Here is a 14,462-nt window from a genome sequence, read left to right as displayed (position 1 = left end):
ACCGCCGCCACGGTGGCAGGGCGCAACGCAGAGCTGCCACGCCGCCGCTGAGCACGCCGCGGCGGCGAGCCGCGCCGCGGCTCGGCCGGCAGCGCGCGTCGCCGAGGGGAGAAGGCGAGTGCGCCCCACCGACGGCGGGAGGAACTATCAGGCCTTAGGACAGTAACGGGGCGTACCGCCGCCACGGCGGCGGAGCGCAACGAGAGCCGCCACGCCGCCGCCGAGCACGCCGCGGGAAGCTCGAACGGCGTGTCGTGCATGGCGCGGCGGGACGGATGATTTAACGCCTCACCCAGGCGGGGACTGAGAACAGTAGCGGGGCGCCGGGGGCGAGCAGGTAGAGGCGCTTATCCTCGACGCTGCGGCGGCCAGCGTCGCCGCGCAAGTAGGTCGCCGCATCGCGCGCCTCCTCCAGCCACTGCGGCCCCGCAACGTTGGGGGCGCAGAGCGAAGGGGGCAGCGCGCCCTCCAGCGCGAGCACGTAGTCCTTAAAATAGCTCGCCAGTAGTTGCGGGTTAGCACTCGGGGGGAGGCCGTACGCGGAGACAGCCGCTGGCGAGAAGGTAGGGCCGCGCGCGCAGCCGCCGCCGGCCTCGCCGCAGACGCCGCGGCGCTGGCTCGGCGAGGCGCCCCGCGCTGCGCATGAGCAGCATCCCCCGCCAGCGCGGCCGCGGCGGCGAGGCCCCCCACCGGGAGGAGATCGGGCTCTTTCACCTCCAGCGCCGCTGGCGACACATCGAGGCGGTCGATCGCCAGCTGTAGTGCAGCCGAAGAGGAGAAGGGGGCCGCGTCGAGGAGCCCGCACGTGAGCAGCTCGTTCAGGAAGCGAACCCACGCGGTTCCGGTGAGAGCGAGGTCCAGCGGGCAGACCATCGGGGCGGGAGTACCGGCGGGGGGCGCCGCGAGGCGCAGCCGCCGGCCAAAGACGCGCAGCATCGCGTGGTGCGCAAGCTGCACGCGCGCTGCTCCGCTCGGCGCAGCCGCAACCGGCCCCCAGCGGAGGACGGCAGTAGCCACCACCAGCGGGTGGGCAGCGGGGCCCTGGACGGGGGCGTCGGGCCCCGCGTGAACGCAGTGCAGATCAATCGGCGGTACTGCCGCGGCCATCGCGCCCGACAGGGGCCGAGCGCGGCTCGCAGAAGCTCTCTTTATTCCCTAGTTCAAGCAAAGAAGGGGAGGGAGAGAGCGACGCGGCGAGCGCAGGCGGCGAGCGTGCACGTCGCCTGTGCGGCGTCTTGTTCACTCCCCTTTGAGCTACCTTTGTGCCCCCTTAGGGGCACCCCTCCTGCGCTGCGCGTATGGTCACCCCTCCCTTCCGCCCTGTTGTTTTGGATGCCCCGCTCCGAGAAAGCATGTCTCGCAGCTGCGAGAAAAGACCATTTAGGCTAGAGCCGTTAGGTTGCGTAGAGTCAGTTCGCGTCTTGTCTTTTGTGTGTCGCTACACGCAGATACTAGAAATTACAGTACGAGACAGCACCCCAGCTCTCCGACTCTGTGGGTCTGATCGCAGTCCAGAATACACATACCTTAAGGTACACATATACGCACGCACAGACGCACGAGCTCCGGCACCACAGTTATATCAGTCATCACGGTACTCGAACTGCATCCGCGGCGAAGCAAACTCGGTGGCGACGCCCACCGACGGCTGAAGATTGAGCACTGCGTGTCCCCAAAAGTCCGGCAAGTAGAGTACGTCCCCGGCGCGCTGTTCACAGCGCAGGAGCGTGCGGCCGGCGGAGGCGTAGCGTTTGGGCCCCCCCTCCGCCCAGCGCGCAACGGGCGTGCTGCTGTACGCGGCGTCGCGAGGAGGGGCGAGCCACCACGCCTTTCGGCCGTAGACCAGCGTGTTGAGCGCCGCCTTGTGATAGTGGAGCGGCGCGCCGCTGCGCGCGCCGCCAATCGCGAGCTGCACCGACGCCTCCGACAGCCAGCCGGCGTCGATGTTCCGCGCGAGGAACGGCGGCACATGCGCCGACACCGCGTCGCGAAGCGCGCCGGCGGGCAGCGACTCGAAGTAGTAGAGCGCCTGCAGGACATGACTCGAAAGAGCCTCGGGGGTGTGCCGGAGAGTGTCTCGAGGGCGCCGTGTAAGGCGCGCGCCCTCTCTTCGCCGCCGTCAAGCAGCGTGGCGGTGCCGCCCTTGACCCGCTTCGCAAAGGCGCCGAGGCTCGTCTCCGTCGGAGTCGTGCCGTCGTGGTACGGCACCTCGCTCACCGAGATGGTACGGCTGCCGTGGGCCTTGACCAGCCGCGCGTGGCTCAGCGCGCTGCGCAGCTGCGCCCACCGGTGCGCGGAACCGTTGCGGACCAGCACCGGCCGCTCCGTCGCCAGGAAGCGCCGGCGAAACTCCGCGGGTGTGAGTCTGGCCACGTCGACGACCGCCACGTCGCACTCGGCCCGCCTTTCCGGCTGCTCTCCTTTTCCCCACCCGCCGTGCCCGCCGGTATCGTCCTCGCCGGCCTTGCCGCCGCGCTCGGCTTCCCCTCCGCCACCGCCCCGCCTGACCGCCGGATCGCCCTCGTCGAGTTCGGCCTCGCCGGCGACAACGCCGCACTCCTCGCCGCTCCGCCGCAGCTCCTCGTACCCCTGGGCGTGGCCGTGCGCAGCGGCGAGCTGCAGCGGCGTGCGGCCCGCCGGCGCGCTCGTCGAGAGGAGCTGCCGCCGCCACTCGCGAGCAGGCAGCGCCTCGGCTGCGTCGCGGAGGAGCGAAGGCTCGCCGAGGTGGGCGAGCAGGTGGGCGACGGTGTACCCGCCGCGCACCAGCGTTGCGTCGGCGCCCGCGTCGACGAGCTTCTGCACCGCACGTTGCACGTGCGCGCAGTGGGCGACGAGCCGCACAAGCGCCGCGCGGAGCAGCTCGCCGCCGCCGAGCGCCGCGGCGCGCAGCTCGGCGCTCGCGTCACTCTCGCCGCCGCAGCTTCGCTCCAGCTGGTCAATGTACGCGCCGGGCTGGCGCGAGCGCAGCAGCTGCCGCGCGATGCCGACGGCGTGGACCTCGGCGTGGGTCGCGAGGTGCAGCAGCCCGTACCTGGCCGCAGACGCCACCTGCGCCTTTGTGCCACCGGCGAGCGCCACCCGACGACGAAGCGCCTCGACGTACCAGCCGGAGCCGCGTGACACGTCGCCCACCGTGACGGCCGCCTCAGCCGCGCGGTCCGCCGCCTCGGGTGAAGTCTTGTGCCTGCTCGCCAGCTGCTCCAGCTGCACCACGCCGGCGGGGAGGTGGTCGCTGCCGCCGCCGCCGCCGCTGCGCCCGCTGCTGCTGCTGCTGCTGCTGCGCCCGCTGCTGCTGCTGCTGCTGCTGCTGCTGCTGCTGCGCTTGGCGCCGCGCTTATCGGCCGCCGACGAGGCTTTGGCCGTGTTTGCCGGCGGCGGTGACGACGTTGGCGGCGGTGGCGAAGGTGGCGACGGAGCAAAGCAATGAAACCCAAATGCACACGTAAAGGCGGCAACGGCGACCACAACTGTCACAAGCGGCGCACGGTCTCGTGCTGATGGTGCACGTCTGCGCGCAGGCGAAAGCCTGGCCGGTGGAGGTGTGCGGCTGGCCTTTGCGATGGCGCGTGTACCCCGGGTACAGGGTGACAAGAGTATTTCACGCAAACGAGAGTCTACCCTTATAAGTCTCTTGTGCCGGAGCGCCGACCGCTCTTGAAGCCGCGAACCAGCTCATTCAAACTCGGCCGTCCCGCCGCAAATCGTCGGCCTCAGCTCGGGAGCCACGGCGCGCATGGGGGGCAAGGAGCGAGAGCGCGAACCGCCACCGGCCACCGACGACGAGGATGCGACGCAGGCGACCACGCAGGAAGGCGACCACGCAGGAAGGCGTCGTGCGGGAGTCATCCGGCAAGCGCAGCCGACAGCGCAGCATCACCAGATCACCGCTGGGCTTGCAAGCGGCGCAAAGCGAAGGGCCGCCGCCATGTCGCAAGGGGAGCGGGCGGCGAAACGAATGACCGATCAGCGGCGACGCCGCCATGAGCAGCGTGGGAAATCACAGCCAGCACCGATCACCTTTGACGCTGCGGTGGCAAAGGTCGCGTCGGAGGCAGCTCTCGGCGTGGCGGAGGTTGAGGACTTCCGCGACTGGCTGCTCGACCCACAGCAAGCTGGAAAGCCGATCAACGGTGAACGCATCACCGAGTGGCGCGCCTCCGAAGCGTACGAGCGCGCCCGGCTCGAGTACTTGGACGGTTGCATGTGCGAGGGTGCGTGCACGTGCACCTACGACGGTGTAGGCATCGCCCCAGACGTGCCCGGAGTCACCTGCGACTACTTCGACGAGGCGCTTTTGGAGCCGCGCGACAACGACGGGCAGCCATCAGGCGGGGATTGGGTGCCGGAGGGCTGGGATGGCGTCGAGGCCGATCGGCATGAGGAGCGGGCTAAACTCGAGCGTGCCAAGCGGATTGAGCGAGAGAAGCAAGACGACCTCGCACACGCTTCAGAGAAAATTTGGGTGCAAGATTCTGAGACTGGTGATTGGCGCCTCTCCACCCGTGGCAGCATTGCCAACTTTCGCAACCGCTGTGTACAAGCTTACACGGGCGATGCTGCTGAGGCCGATGCATACCTGCGCGACCCGGGTTCAGAGGCGTCACAGGCATGGCTCGAGGCGCAGCTTGCTCCAGGCGGTGGAGGTCCGACACCGCCTGGCTCGCCCGCCTACGGGGATGACTGTTACTTCTCCCACCCGGACTCGCCAGTGAGGCGGCCACGCGAGGAGGCGCCTGACGACAGCGACGCATATGAACTCGACCAGGAACGCGCGCTGGAGTTGCAGGGGCGCATCTCCTTATTTTACGGCCGGCCTTGGGACGAGGTGCCGAGAGGCGCGACGGTGCCAGTGACTTGCGAGTGGACCATCGCATCATTCAGCCGACAGCAGCAAATGCAACGCCCGCTCTCGCCCGCACCGGTAGCCACGGACTTTGACATTGAGGACAAGTTTCTGCAAGAGCGTGCGCGGTGGTTCCGCGACCACGGCGGTGGCGGCGAGCTGGAGGGCTCGACACGAAAGCAGAACGAGGCATTCCAGCGCTTGAAGGACCGCCTCTTTAGCCTTCGCCGCGACCGCGCGAACCCGTCGGGCACACCGCGTGCCTCGCAACGCCGGGCGTCGGGCGCCGGATCAAGCACCGACCCCCTTTGAGACTGTGGATGATGCCTGGGACTCGAGTCTGGTTGGAATGGAACATCGGAAGAGCTTTGCATTAGCCATTACGAATTATTAATTGCGAAAATGTTACGAGCGAGGTAAATCCGATGCCGTTTGCAGCACTCTCGAACGTCGGTGGAGGGGATAAGGGATAAGTGAGTACCTGTGTGCCAGGAGAAAAAGGCGGGGACCCGCTGCAGGCCCCACACTAGTCTCAAGGAAAAGAAGCAATCTCTGGCCAGAAACCTGCAACCACTGCTGCCAAGAGCGCCGCGACGGAACGGGATATGCTCGGCGTCGACAAGATCCGCCGGCCGGCAGCCGCACGCACCCACCCGCTCGCCAATGCACTCATGCTCGTTCTCGGCGCCGGGCTCGTCTACATCGCAGCGTCGAGGGCCGCCGCAGAGAACGCGACTGCTCTGAAGCCAGAGATTGATGCACTGCATGCCCGGCTGGAGGAGATTGCTCGCCAACAGCAGCGTGCGGACGAGACTGGGAAGGCTGTGCGAGAAGCTGCCCGTGGAATCAGTTCTCTGAATGAGAAGGTCGTCGCCAGCACCGGGCAGCTCGCGGCGCTCGTGCTCTCCGAGTCCCACCACTTTGCGACGGCGTGGGAGGCCATCGCGGCCACGGAGAGGGCGGTCAACGCGAGCGGCGCGTCGGTCGTTGCGATCAGCGCCGCCACGGCCCGGGTAGAGGAGCGGCTCGTCGCTCTGACGAGCGACACCTCCTCGCTCCTTGTCGAGCTGAGGGCCGCCCGGCAGGAGCTGGCGGCGCTTCGCAGCGAGGCCGCGGCCGCGCGTCGGACGCCGGCCATTGCCACCGCATCGACCGCAGGCGAGGAGCCGCAGCATTCGGCCGTAGCATCGGATCCGGCGGCCGAAGCGCCAGAGCCGGCGGCCGTAGCAACGGAGCCCCCGCCGGCCGTGGCGGAGCCAGCGGCGGCGGCGGAGCGGGTGGCGGCGGAGCCGGTGGTGGCGGAGCCGGTGGCCTCAGCTTTGGTGAGCACGACGGCGCTCCCAGCGGTTGGCGGCGCGGCTGAGGTCGCTCCTGCTCCGGTCAGCAGCGTCAGCGAGCCGGGCAGTGTGAGTGTCGCCGAGCCGGGCAGCCTCGCCGACGCCGCGAGCAGCGCCGACGTCAACCCCGCCGACGGTGTAAGCTTCGCGGCCGCGGGCAGCGATGATGTCGACCTCGCCGAGGGCGGCGTCAGCGCGGCTGTCGGCGCTGCCGGCGCCGTCGGCACCTCGGAGGCTGGGCACAGTGCCGCATAGAGGCGAGCCGACTTAGGCCGTTCCAAAAGGCGCAGGGGGGACTCACAGTGGTTGGCAGGGAGGTTTGGTGACGCCGTGCTCTCGTACCTCTCCTCTCGCTGCCGCCGACTAGCATCGGCGTGTATGTGTGGGTATTGTGGGTGGATATGTGCGCGAGATGTGGAGTTGTGCACAAAGCCCAGGGTTCGTGATTTCACATGGAAACAGCGAATCGGTTTCACTTTCACTTTCACTTCACATTTCATGTGAAACGAAATTTCACTTTTTCGAGCGAGTGTGAAGAGTCGTGTGAACGTGAATGATGACGGATGCTCCCACCGAGTTCCGACACTCTCTGACACTCACACTTGCACAGGTGTTGGCTCCCAAGCAGCAGCCAAGATGAAGGAGGCTGGAGATATTGGTCTCGCTGAGCTGATGTGTACACTAGACCTATATGAATCTCATGGCATGCTGTGTGGGCGAATACGGTGCCGATGGTGGGATGAACTCTCTCAGCAGTCGAGAGTCGACTCTCGACGCATCGGGAGGGCGGCGGCGGCGGTGTAGGGGCGGCGGCGAGCTCCCGCGGTTGCAAATACTCGCCTCACAGTCCAAGATGGCGGCTCGCGCCCCCATCCGTGCACCAGCGTGCCTCTCTAGCCCCGCCTGCCGCCCAGATACCGAGGGCGGGGCGCACTCTTCGACTTGGGCTATTATTTGCCACCGGGAGGGCGGCGGCGGCGGTGTAGGGGCGGCGGCGAGCTCCCGCGGTTGCAAATACTCGCCTCACAGTCCAAGATGGCGGCTCGCGCCCCCATCCGCGCACCAGTGTGCCACTCTAGCCCCGCCTGCCGCCCAGATACCGAGGGCGGGGCGCACTCTTCGACTCGGGCTATTATTTGCCACCGGGAGGGCGGCGGCGGCGGTGTAGGGGCGGCGGCGAGCTCCCGCGGTTGCAAATACTCGCCTCACAGTCCAAGATGGCGGCTCGCGCCCCCATCCGCGCACCAGTGTGCCACTCTAGCCCCGCCTGCCGCCCAGATACCGAGGGCGGGGCGCACTCTTCGACTCGGGCTATTATTTGCCACCGGGAGGGCGGCGGCGGCGGTGTAGGGGCGGCGGCGAGCTCCCGCGGTTGCAAATACTCGCCTCACAGTCCAAGATGGCGGCTCGCGCCCCCATCCGTGCACCAGTGTGCCTCTCTAGCCCCGCCTGCCGCCCAGATACCGAGGGCGGGGCGCACTCTTCGACTTGGGCTATTATTTGCCACCGGGAGGGCGGCGGCGGCGGTGTAGGGGCGGCGGCGAGCTCCCGCGGTTGCAAATACCGCCTCACAGTCCAAGATGGCGGCTCGCGCCCCCATCCGTGCACCAGCGTGCCTCTCTAGCCCCGCCTGCCGCCCAGATACCGAGGGCGGGGCGCACTCTTCGACTTGGGCTATTATTTGCCACCGGGAGGGCGGCGGCGGCGGTGTAGGGGCGGCGGCGAGCTCCCGCGGTTGCAAATACTCGCCTCACAGTCCAAGATGGCGGCTCACACGCCCAACCATGCTCTGGTGCGTCGCTTGGGTCGCGTCTGCTGCCCGTGTCTCTGTCTTATCGGCACGACGACAACAAGCTACCCCTAACCCTAACCCTAACCCTAACCCATACCCTAACCCTAACCCGAGCCCGAAGAACCCAAAGCATTCACCGAGAGCTCGTGTCGACGGACCGCTGATTCCTCCATTTGGTTTCGGCCCAAACCGGACCATTCTCTTAGGAGCTGCACAACGACTTGAACGCTCTCTGACCCTAACCCTAACCCTAACCCTAACCCTAACCCTAACCCTAACGACACGGTGCTTCTTAAGAGGTCGTGCGCGTCGCTGCCGACGCATCTCGCGTGTATGGTGTATTTGCAGTGTATTTCGGCGGGGGCGCGCATTAAAAGAACATTGAGGCAATACACACGTCCTCGAGCGCCCGAGGACACGAACCAAGCTGCACCTCCTCTCACTAGTTATTGTGGGCTCTTTCCTTTCTATACTTCCTCGCTTTCACCGCGTTTTGATGCAGGGAGGGCGGGCCCCTGTTCTTTGAGCCTTGGGGACGACCACGGCCTTGACCACGGCCTCGCTGCAGGGAAGCAGCAACGCGCGGCATTGGTGGCACAGAGATCCCTACCGGGTGCCGGCAGTGGTAGGCGCACCGCCGCTCTCTCCGCTGCCGCCTCCGCCGCTGCCGCCTCGGAGATGCCAGGGCCTTCAAAAGTAGTCGAACTTGTGAAATTTTCAGTGAAACGGGGGCGGCCGCCCCCGTTTCATGTGAAATTCACATGAATTCACATGTGAAAGTGAAAGTGTGAAATTTCACTCACGAACCCTGACAAAGCCACAAACTGGGATTCAAACTCTCTCTCTCGAGAGAGAGAGTCGAGTGAGGTCTAGAGCTCTACCTCGAGGTACGTCCTTACACCTTAGTGTGCTTAGACCTTACGCGTACGATAATCGTAAACGATCGATCATGAGTTATATGTGTCGGGCGACTGAAATGAGATTTGAAGATTTTCACGTCGTGGCGCCTCGGCGCTCGTGCCTATCGGCGCTGCCTCCGAAGCGGGACTCAAAGCGCTGGATCTCGGCCTCGATAGCCTCGCTCTCCAGCCTGTCCTCCGCGAGTGCCTCCGCGCCGGTGGCGCGAGCCTGCCGCCTCTCCTCCTCGTCAAAGTACCAGAGAGTCACCGCCAGCCGGTCGGCGTGCGACGGCAGTACCTACGATTGGCACTCCCAAAGAGGGCGTCACAGAGAGAGCCGGGCTCGCCGCGAGCAGCTGGTCCGGTAGGGTCCGCGGTCAGCCTCGCCTCGTGCGGGACTCGGTAGTCGGCGAAGAAGAGGACGACTCGGTCCGCAAGGGGCTGCACATCGGCCAGAGGTGGCCGGCCTGGAGGCGCAAAGGGCTCGAACAGGCGCAGCTCGCCTCCATCTCCCGGCTGCCAGTCGCAATTGAGGTACAGAATCGCGGTGAGGCGGCGACCATTGCATCGGTTGCCGCTCCCTGCGTCGCAGGAGTTGTCGCAGTGGCGGACGTAGCGCGCGCCCCCGCCCGGATAGCACGCCACCATAGCGTTGGACCTTCCAGTGATGCCCTGCAGCTGTTGGAGCCTCGGCTTGAGCTGATCAATGAGAGTATCCACGCGGAGAAGGTAGGAGGGCAGCGCGCCCTGCTCGGCCTCTTCGCCGTTAAACCAGCTGACAAGGTCGCCGCGCACGGCACTGTGCGTGTACGATGTCATGGCGCCGCTCCTTCCGCCCGCGAGCCGCGATGCCTTGAGCCTGCCCGCCTGTCGAAGCGCGCAAACCTCCCTCTGAAGCGCAGCGCACCTTGACTCGCCGAGCATTCCGTCCACGACACAGTGGTTGCTGTCGTGAAGCTGCCTTGCGATGTCATCGAGCGCCTGGTCAGTGATCCACCACCAGTACGAGTCTAGCGGCGCGAGCCTGGCGGCAAATGAGAGCGCCTGCAGGAGAGTGCTCATCCCCGCGAGCGGCGGCGCCAATGGGTCACGGCTCGTGAAGACCCACTTGCTGCCCGCCTTCCTCTGCACGAGAGCGAGGCCCACGGCATCGGTTGCAATCGCATCACTGCGCAAGGAATCGGCCGGCGGGGTCGCTTTCTTTCGGTTGGCCGCGCGCTCCTTCTTCTTGTTGCCCATTTGCCTCAACGGGGGGGCACGCGCGTGATGATTGCGGTTGGCTGATTCGTTACAAGTGGCCCGATTTTTCTTCTTTCTCTTTGGCTCGGCGCGCGCGGTGTCGAGACTCGCAACAAAAAGAAATCGAGAACAAAGAATTTATTGCGTCGGCCTAATAAGACACCCGGTGGCGCGACGTCTTACTTACATACAGACTCCACTGTGCGGACTGCGTGGGGCCCAGTCCGAGCCAGACCTGAGCGCTGCCGAGCACTCCGAGGCTGGGGTGCCAGCCACCGCATCAGGATGATGTACGAAATTGGGTTTGTTTTTTCTGATGTTGTTTATCTTAGGCAAAGAACAGTCATACACCTACTCGGATTGAAAGAAAGAAAACATCAACGCAAAGGAGGGATGGGAGGACGGATTGGACACCAACGCGGCAACGGCCAAAGGGTGTTTTTTGCCACGGCCAGCTATCAGTAGGCGGGGGGGGGTGGTCTCGAGGTGGGTTCGTACCATACCATACCCCGCAAAAAGTCCGAACCCAAGGGTGCGTTCAGAGTTGTCGTTCAGCTCAGGTCGGTTTTGACATTGCTAGCCTCTGGGTCCATTCTCCACACGTTCGTATGCCGATCCTCCCTTTCGTCTGGCTCGGCGCTGGTGCGGTCGTGAGGCCAGCTTTGCGGAGTCACACGGACACGCCGCTGAGGAGCTCCGTTACAATGAAGCCCATCTGGTACGGTGGTGACGACTATGGCTCGGCAGAGGCCACCGGTCACGGCGCCCGTCAGAGTGACGCGGCCCAGAGCGGCCCTCAGGTCGTCTGGACGTTGAGCGGCTACGCTGGCGTGCGGGGCTTCTTCGAAGTGGCAGACTTTGGCCGAGCATCAGGTGGCAGGGAGCGTCTCTTGGACTGGCTCGAGCACGACTACAAGATCGATCAGCAGGTGCAGAGGCTCGCGGCAGATGCGGCTGCGATGGGCGAGTCTGCGAGCAGCGTCTACCACCAGGACTACCGACACCTGCCGTACAAGCTCCGCAACGGCGAGATGCAGGTGCTCAGCCGCTGGAACATGGCGCAGCAAAAGCTGACGGTGTCGCGCGTGCAGTGCGCCGTGCGCGTGGCGGCAAGCGGCGCGGCGACGCTCACGTCTTGTGGCAAGGGCCCGACGCTCTGGCGCGCGTGGGGCGGGCCGTGGAACGCCCTCCACAGGGAGGAGAGGCGCGCGCCGCTAGGCGCAGAATATAGCAGGCGCTCGAGCGTCGCTGGATATCCCCGCTCTTCGCCCGTAGGCGCGTGCTCTCCGACGGCGACCAGCTCAGCCTCGATTGGCAGGAGCCGGAGGCGGCCATCTTCACCTGCCAGGTGGAGGGCGCGGCGCAGCAGCCGTATGAGGGGCATGCGTGGCAGCAGGGGCAGCATGCGCAGCGGGGAGCGGCGTTTGGGCTGCCGGAGGGCTGGGTTGCAGACGTTGATCAGGCGTCGGGCGACACATACTACTACAACGAGTACACGGGATTGTCTCAGTGGGAGCCGCCGCAGTACCGGTAGCCGCTATAGCAGCATCCGAAGGCGGCGGGGCGCTCTATTTTTTCTCTTCGTTCAAGCGCCAAATCAAGTTGCGGACCACACAGACTAGCACACAGGCGACAGGGTGGGTCAGGGAGACCAAATCCAAAATGGTCGGCGGCGGCGGCGGCGGCGGCCCCCTGGCGGGCGGCGGCGGCGGCGGCCGCCGCCCCGTTGCTCCGCTCCACCCTGGAGATTCCTCGCTCTCTCTTCCTGCCGCGTTCCTCCTCGGGACCTCCCCTCTCCGCCCGTTTGTATTTCTCGAAATTCAAGTCCCCGCCAACCGCTTCCGTCAAACCGTAAAATGGTGGGGCGTCTCCCCTCCCGCCGCGCGCGCCCCGGCGCCCCAAATCGCGCTCCGCACGCGCCCCTGACGACCTCCCTCCTCCCCGTGTCCGCAGCGCGAGTGCATCACTCTCCACCTCGGCCAGGCCGGCATCCAGACCGGCAACGCGTGCTGGGAGCTCTTCTGCCTCGAGCACGGCATCCAGCCCGATGGCCAGATGCCCTCCGACAAGACGATCGGCGGCGGCGATGACGCCTTCAACACCTTCTTCTCCGAGACCGGCTCCGGCAAGCACGTGCCCCGCACGGTCTTCATCGACCTCGAGCCGACCGTCATCGGCGCGTCCCCCTCCTCTCTCCTCTCCCTCCCCTGAGCTCACAAGCCCCTCCGCCTCCTCTGCCCCTACAGACGAGGTCCGCACGGGCACGTACCGCCAGCTCTACCACCCCGAGCAGCTCATCTCGGGCAAGGAGGACGCCGCCAACAACTACGCACGCGGCCACTGTGAGCTCCCCCCCCCACCCGCCCCCACCCCAGCCCCGACCCCCTCTCGCTATTGCGCCGGACGATCCCTCCCGCTACCGCGCCCGCCGACCCCCTCCCCCTACCGCGCCCGCCCCGCCCCCGCGACGCCCTGCCCCCTAACCGCCCTCGCGCGCGCATCTGCCCTTCCACTTCCTCACCGCCCCCTTCCGGCCGCGCAGACACGGTCGGCAAGGAGATCGTCGACCTCGTCCTCGACCGCATCCGCAAGCTCGCCGACAACTGCACCGGCCTGCAGGGCTTCTTCGCCTTCAACGCCATCGGCGGCGGCACCGGCTCCGGCCTGGGCGCCCTCCTCCTCGAGCGGCTCTCGGTCGACTACGGCCGCAAGTCCAAGGTCTCCTTCACCATCTACCCGGCGCCCCAGGTCTCGACCGCCGTCGTCGAGCCGTACAACTGCGTCCTCTCGACGCACACGCTGCTCGAGCATACGGACGTCACCTTCATGGTCGACAACGAGGCGCTGTACGACATCTGCCGCCGCAACCTCGACATCGAGCGGCCGACGTACACCAACCTCAACCGGCTCACCGCCCAGATCATCTCGTCGATGACCGCCTCGCTCCGCTTCGACGGCGCGCTCAACGTCGACCTCACCGAGTTCCAGACGAACCTGGTCCCGTACCCGCGCATCCACCTGGCGGTCGCCTCGTTCGCGCCCATCATCTCGGCCGAGAAGGCGTACCACGAGCAGCTCTCCGTCGGCGAGATCACCAACGCCGTCTTCGAGCCCGCCTCGATGCTCTGCAAGGTCGACCCGCGCCACGGCAAGTACATGGCCTGCTGCCTCATGTACCGCGGCGACGTGGTGCCCAAGGACGTCAACTCGGCGGTCGCCACCATCAAGACGAAGCGCACGATCCAGTTCGTCGACTGGTGCCCGACCGGCTTCAAGTGCGGCAGTGAGTTGCCGCCCCCCGCCTCCAACCCAGCGCGGGCATCCCCCTGCCCACCGAGCCGTTTATCCCTCCCCTTCCTAGCCGGAGCCGCTTTCAGGTGCCCTCCCCCCCCCCCCCCCCCTCCCTCCCCGCGCAGTCAACTACCAGCCGCCCACGGTCGTGCCGGGCGGCGACCTCGCCAAGGTGATGCGCGCCGTCACGATGATGTCCAACACGACCTGCATCGCCGAGATCTACTCGCGCATCGACCACAAGTTCGACCTCATGTACGCCAAGCGCGCCTTCGTGCACTGGTACGTCGGCGAGGGCATGGAGGAGGGCGAGTTCTCCGAGGCGCGCGAGGACATGGCCGCCCTCGAGAAGGACTACGAGGAGGTCGGCGCCGACTCGGCCGAGGGCGACGGCGAGGAGGAGGAGTACTAGAGCTGTTCCTCCTCCTCCGCCGCGCTCGGGCGCGCGATAGCCGCAGCAGGAGGGCGCGCGCCCCGAGGCGGCCTAGGCGCGTTAGGTTTGGCACTGGTTGGGTAGTAGTCTAAGTTCTGAGCCTCGAGGCTGGACGGGTCTAAGTGTGGCTAGCCACGCTGGAGTGCTTGCGCGGTCTAAGATCAGCGGGAGCCTCTTACATCGGCTAAGTCGGCCGTGGCACGGCCTGGGGCCAGGAGGCTCCCACCGTGATCAACGATACGGCGCAGCCCCCAAATTTTCTTCGCCTGCGGAGGGCGATGGATCCTCTTCATGCTTAGCAATCGCCGCCTCAGCATCCTCCTCTTCCGATTTTCGTTGCTGCTCCTTCATTCTTGAGCGACGTCTAGCCAAACAGTTCTCACATGACACGAAGCTCCTCAAGCTTAATCAAACGCGTGACGGTGAAGCCTGTGTGTGCTGGTCCTCTTTGAACGATCCGCGCGTGAGGTAGCATAGGGCCTTGTTGGCAGCAGCCAGCTTGTTGCGCTGCTTCGTTGCGATGAGCTGATTGGGATCGCAGAAGTGCATGCCAAGCACCGCCACGATCTTGAAGCAGGACACATCGCAACCGCATCGTCCGCACTGCCATCGGCATGCCGCGCCCGCC

The 14,462-nt window shown here is 66.1% G+C and overlaps 5 protein-coding genes across 5 annotated transcripts; 2 read left to right on the top strand and 3 right to left on the bottom strand.

The window, feature by feature from the left end:
- Positions 1 to 280: 280 nt before the first annotated feature.
- On the bottom strand, positions 281 to 873 carry EMIHUDRAFT_245714 (hypothetical protein; the record flags this gene model as incomplete). Its single annotated transcript, XM_005767930.1, has 2 exons — positions 281 to 487; positions 715 to 873. The coding sequence occupies 2 exons, from the start codon at positions 871 to 873 to the stop codon at positions 281 to 283; spliced, it is 366 nt and encodes a 121-aa protein (XP_005767987.1).
- A 709-nt stretch (positions 874 to 1,582) lies between these two features.
- EMIHUDRAFT_459293 (hypothetical protein) lies at positions 1,583 to 3,676 on the bottom strand (the record flags this gene model as incomplete). Its single annotated transcript, XM_005767929.1, has 5 exons — positions 1,583 to 2,029; positions 2,149 to 2,404; positions 2,588 to 3,204; positions 3,486 to 3,526; positions 3,619 to 3,676. The coding sequence occupies 5 exons, from the start codon at positions 3,674 to 3,676 to the stop codon at positions 1,583 to 1,585; spliced, it is 1,419 nt and encodes a 472-aa protein (XP_005767986.1).
- Positions 3,677 to 5,448: 1,772 nt separating this feature from the next.
- EMIHUDRAFT_119314 (hypothetical protein) lies at positions 5,449 to 6,435 on the top strand (the record flags this gene model as incomplete). The annotated part of the gene is made up of 1 exon (XM_005767928.1): positions 5,449 to 6,435. One exon carries the CDS (start codon positions 5,449 to 5,451, stop codon positions 6,433 to 6,435), a length of 987 nt encoding a protein of 328 aa, XP_005767985.1.
- A 2,530-nt stretch (positions 6,436 to 8,965) lies between these two features.
- EMIHUDRAFT_119313 (hypothetical protein) lies at positions 8,966 to 10,110 on the bottom strand (the record flags this gene model as incomplete). Its single annotated transcript, XM_005767927.1, has 2 exons — positions 8,966 to 9,169; positions 9,271 to 10,110. The coding sequence occupies 2 exons, from the start codon at positions 10,108 to 10,110 to the stop codon at positions 8,966 to 8,968; spliced, it is 1,044 nt and encodes a 347-aa protein (XP_005767984.1).
- Positions 10,111 to 11,946: 1,836 nt separating this feature from the next.
- EMIHUDRAFT_445562 (alpha-tubulin) lies at positions 11,947 to 13,813 on the top strand (the record flags this gene model as incomplete). Its single annotated transcript, XM_005767926.1, has 5 exons — positions 11,947 to 11,969; positions 12,064 to 12,286; positions 12,357 to 12,452; positions 12,653 to 13,393; positions 13,527 to 13,813. Exons 1-5 carry the CDS (start codon positions 11,967 to 11,969, stop codon positions 13,811 to 13,813), a joined length of 1,350 nt encoding a protein of 449 aa, XP_005767983.1. The 5' UTR covers positions 11,947 to 11,966.
- Between the last annotated feature and the right edge of the window lie 649 nt (positions 13,814 to 14,462).

This window comes from Emiliania huxleyi (assembly GCF_000372725.1).
Source record: "Emiliania huxleyi CCMP1516 unplaced genomic scaffold EMIHUscaffold_473, whole genome shotgun sequence".
NCBI lineage: Eukaryota > Haptophyta > Isochrysidales > Noelaerhabdaceae > Emiliania > Emiliania huxleyi.
This window is presented reverse-complemented; position numbering and strand designations above follow the sequence as displayed.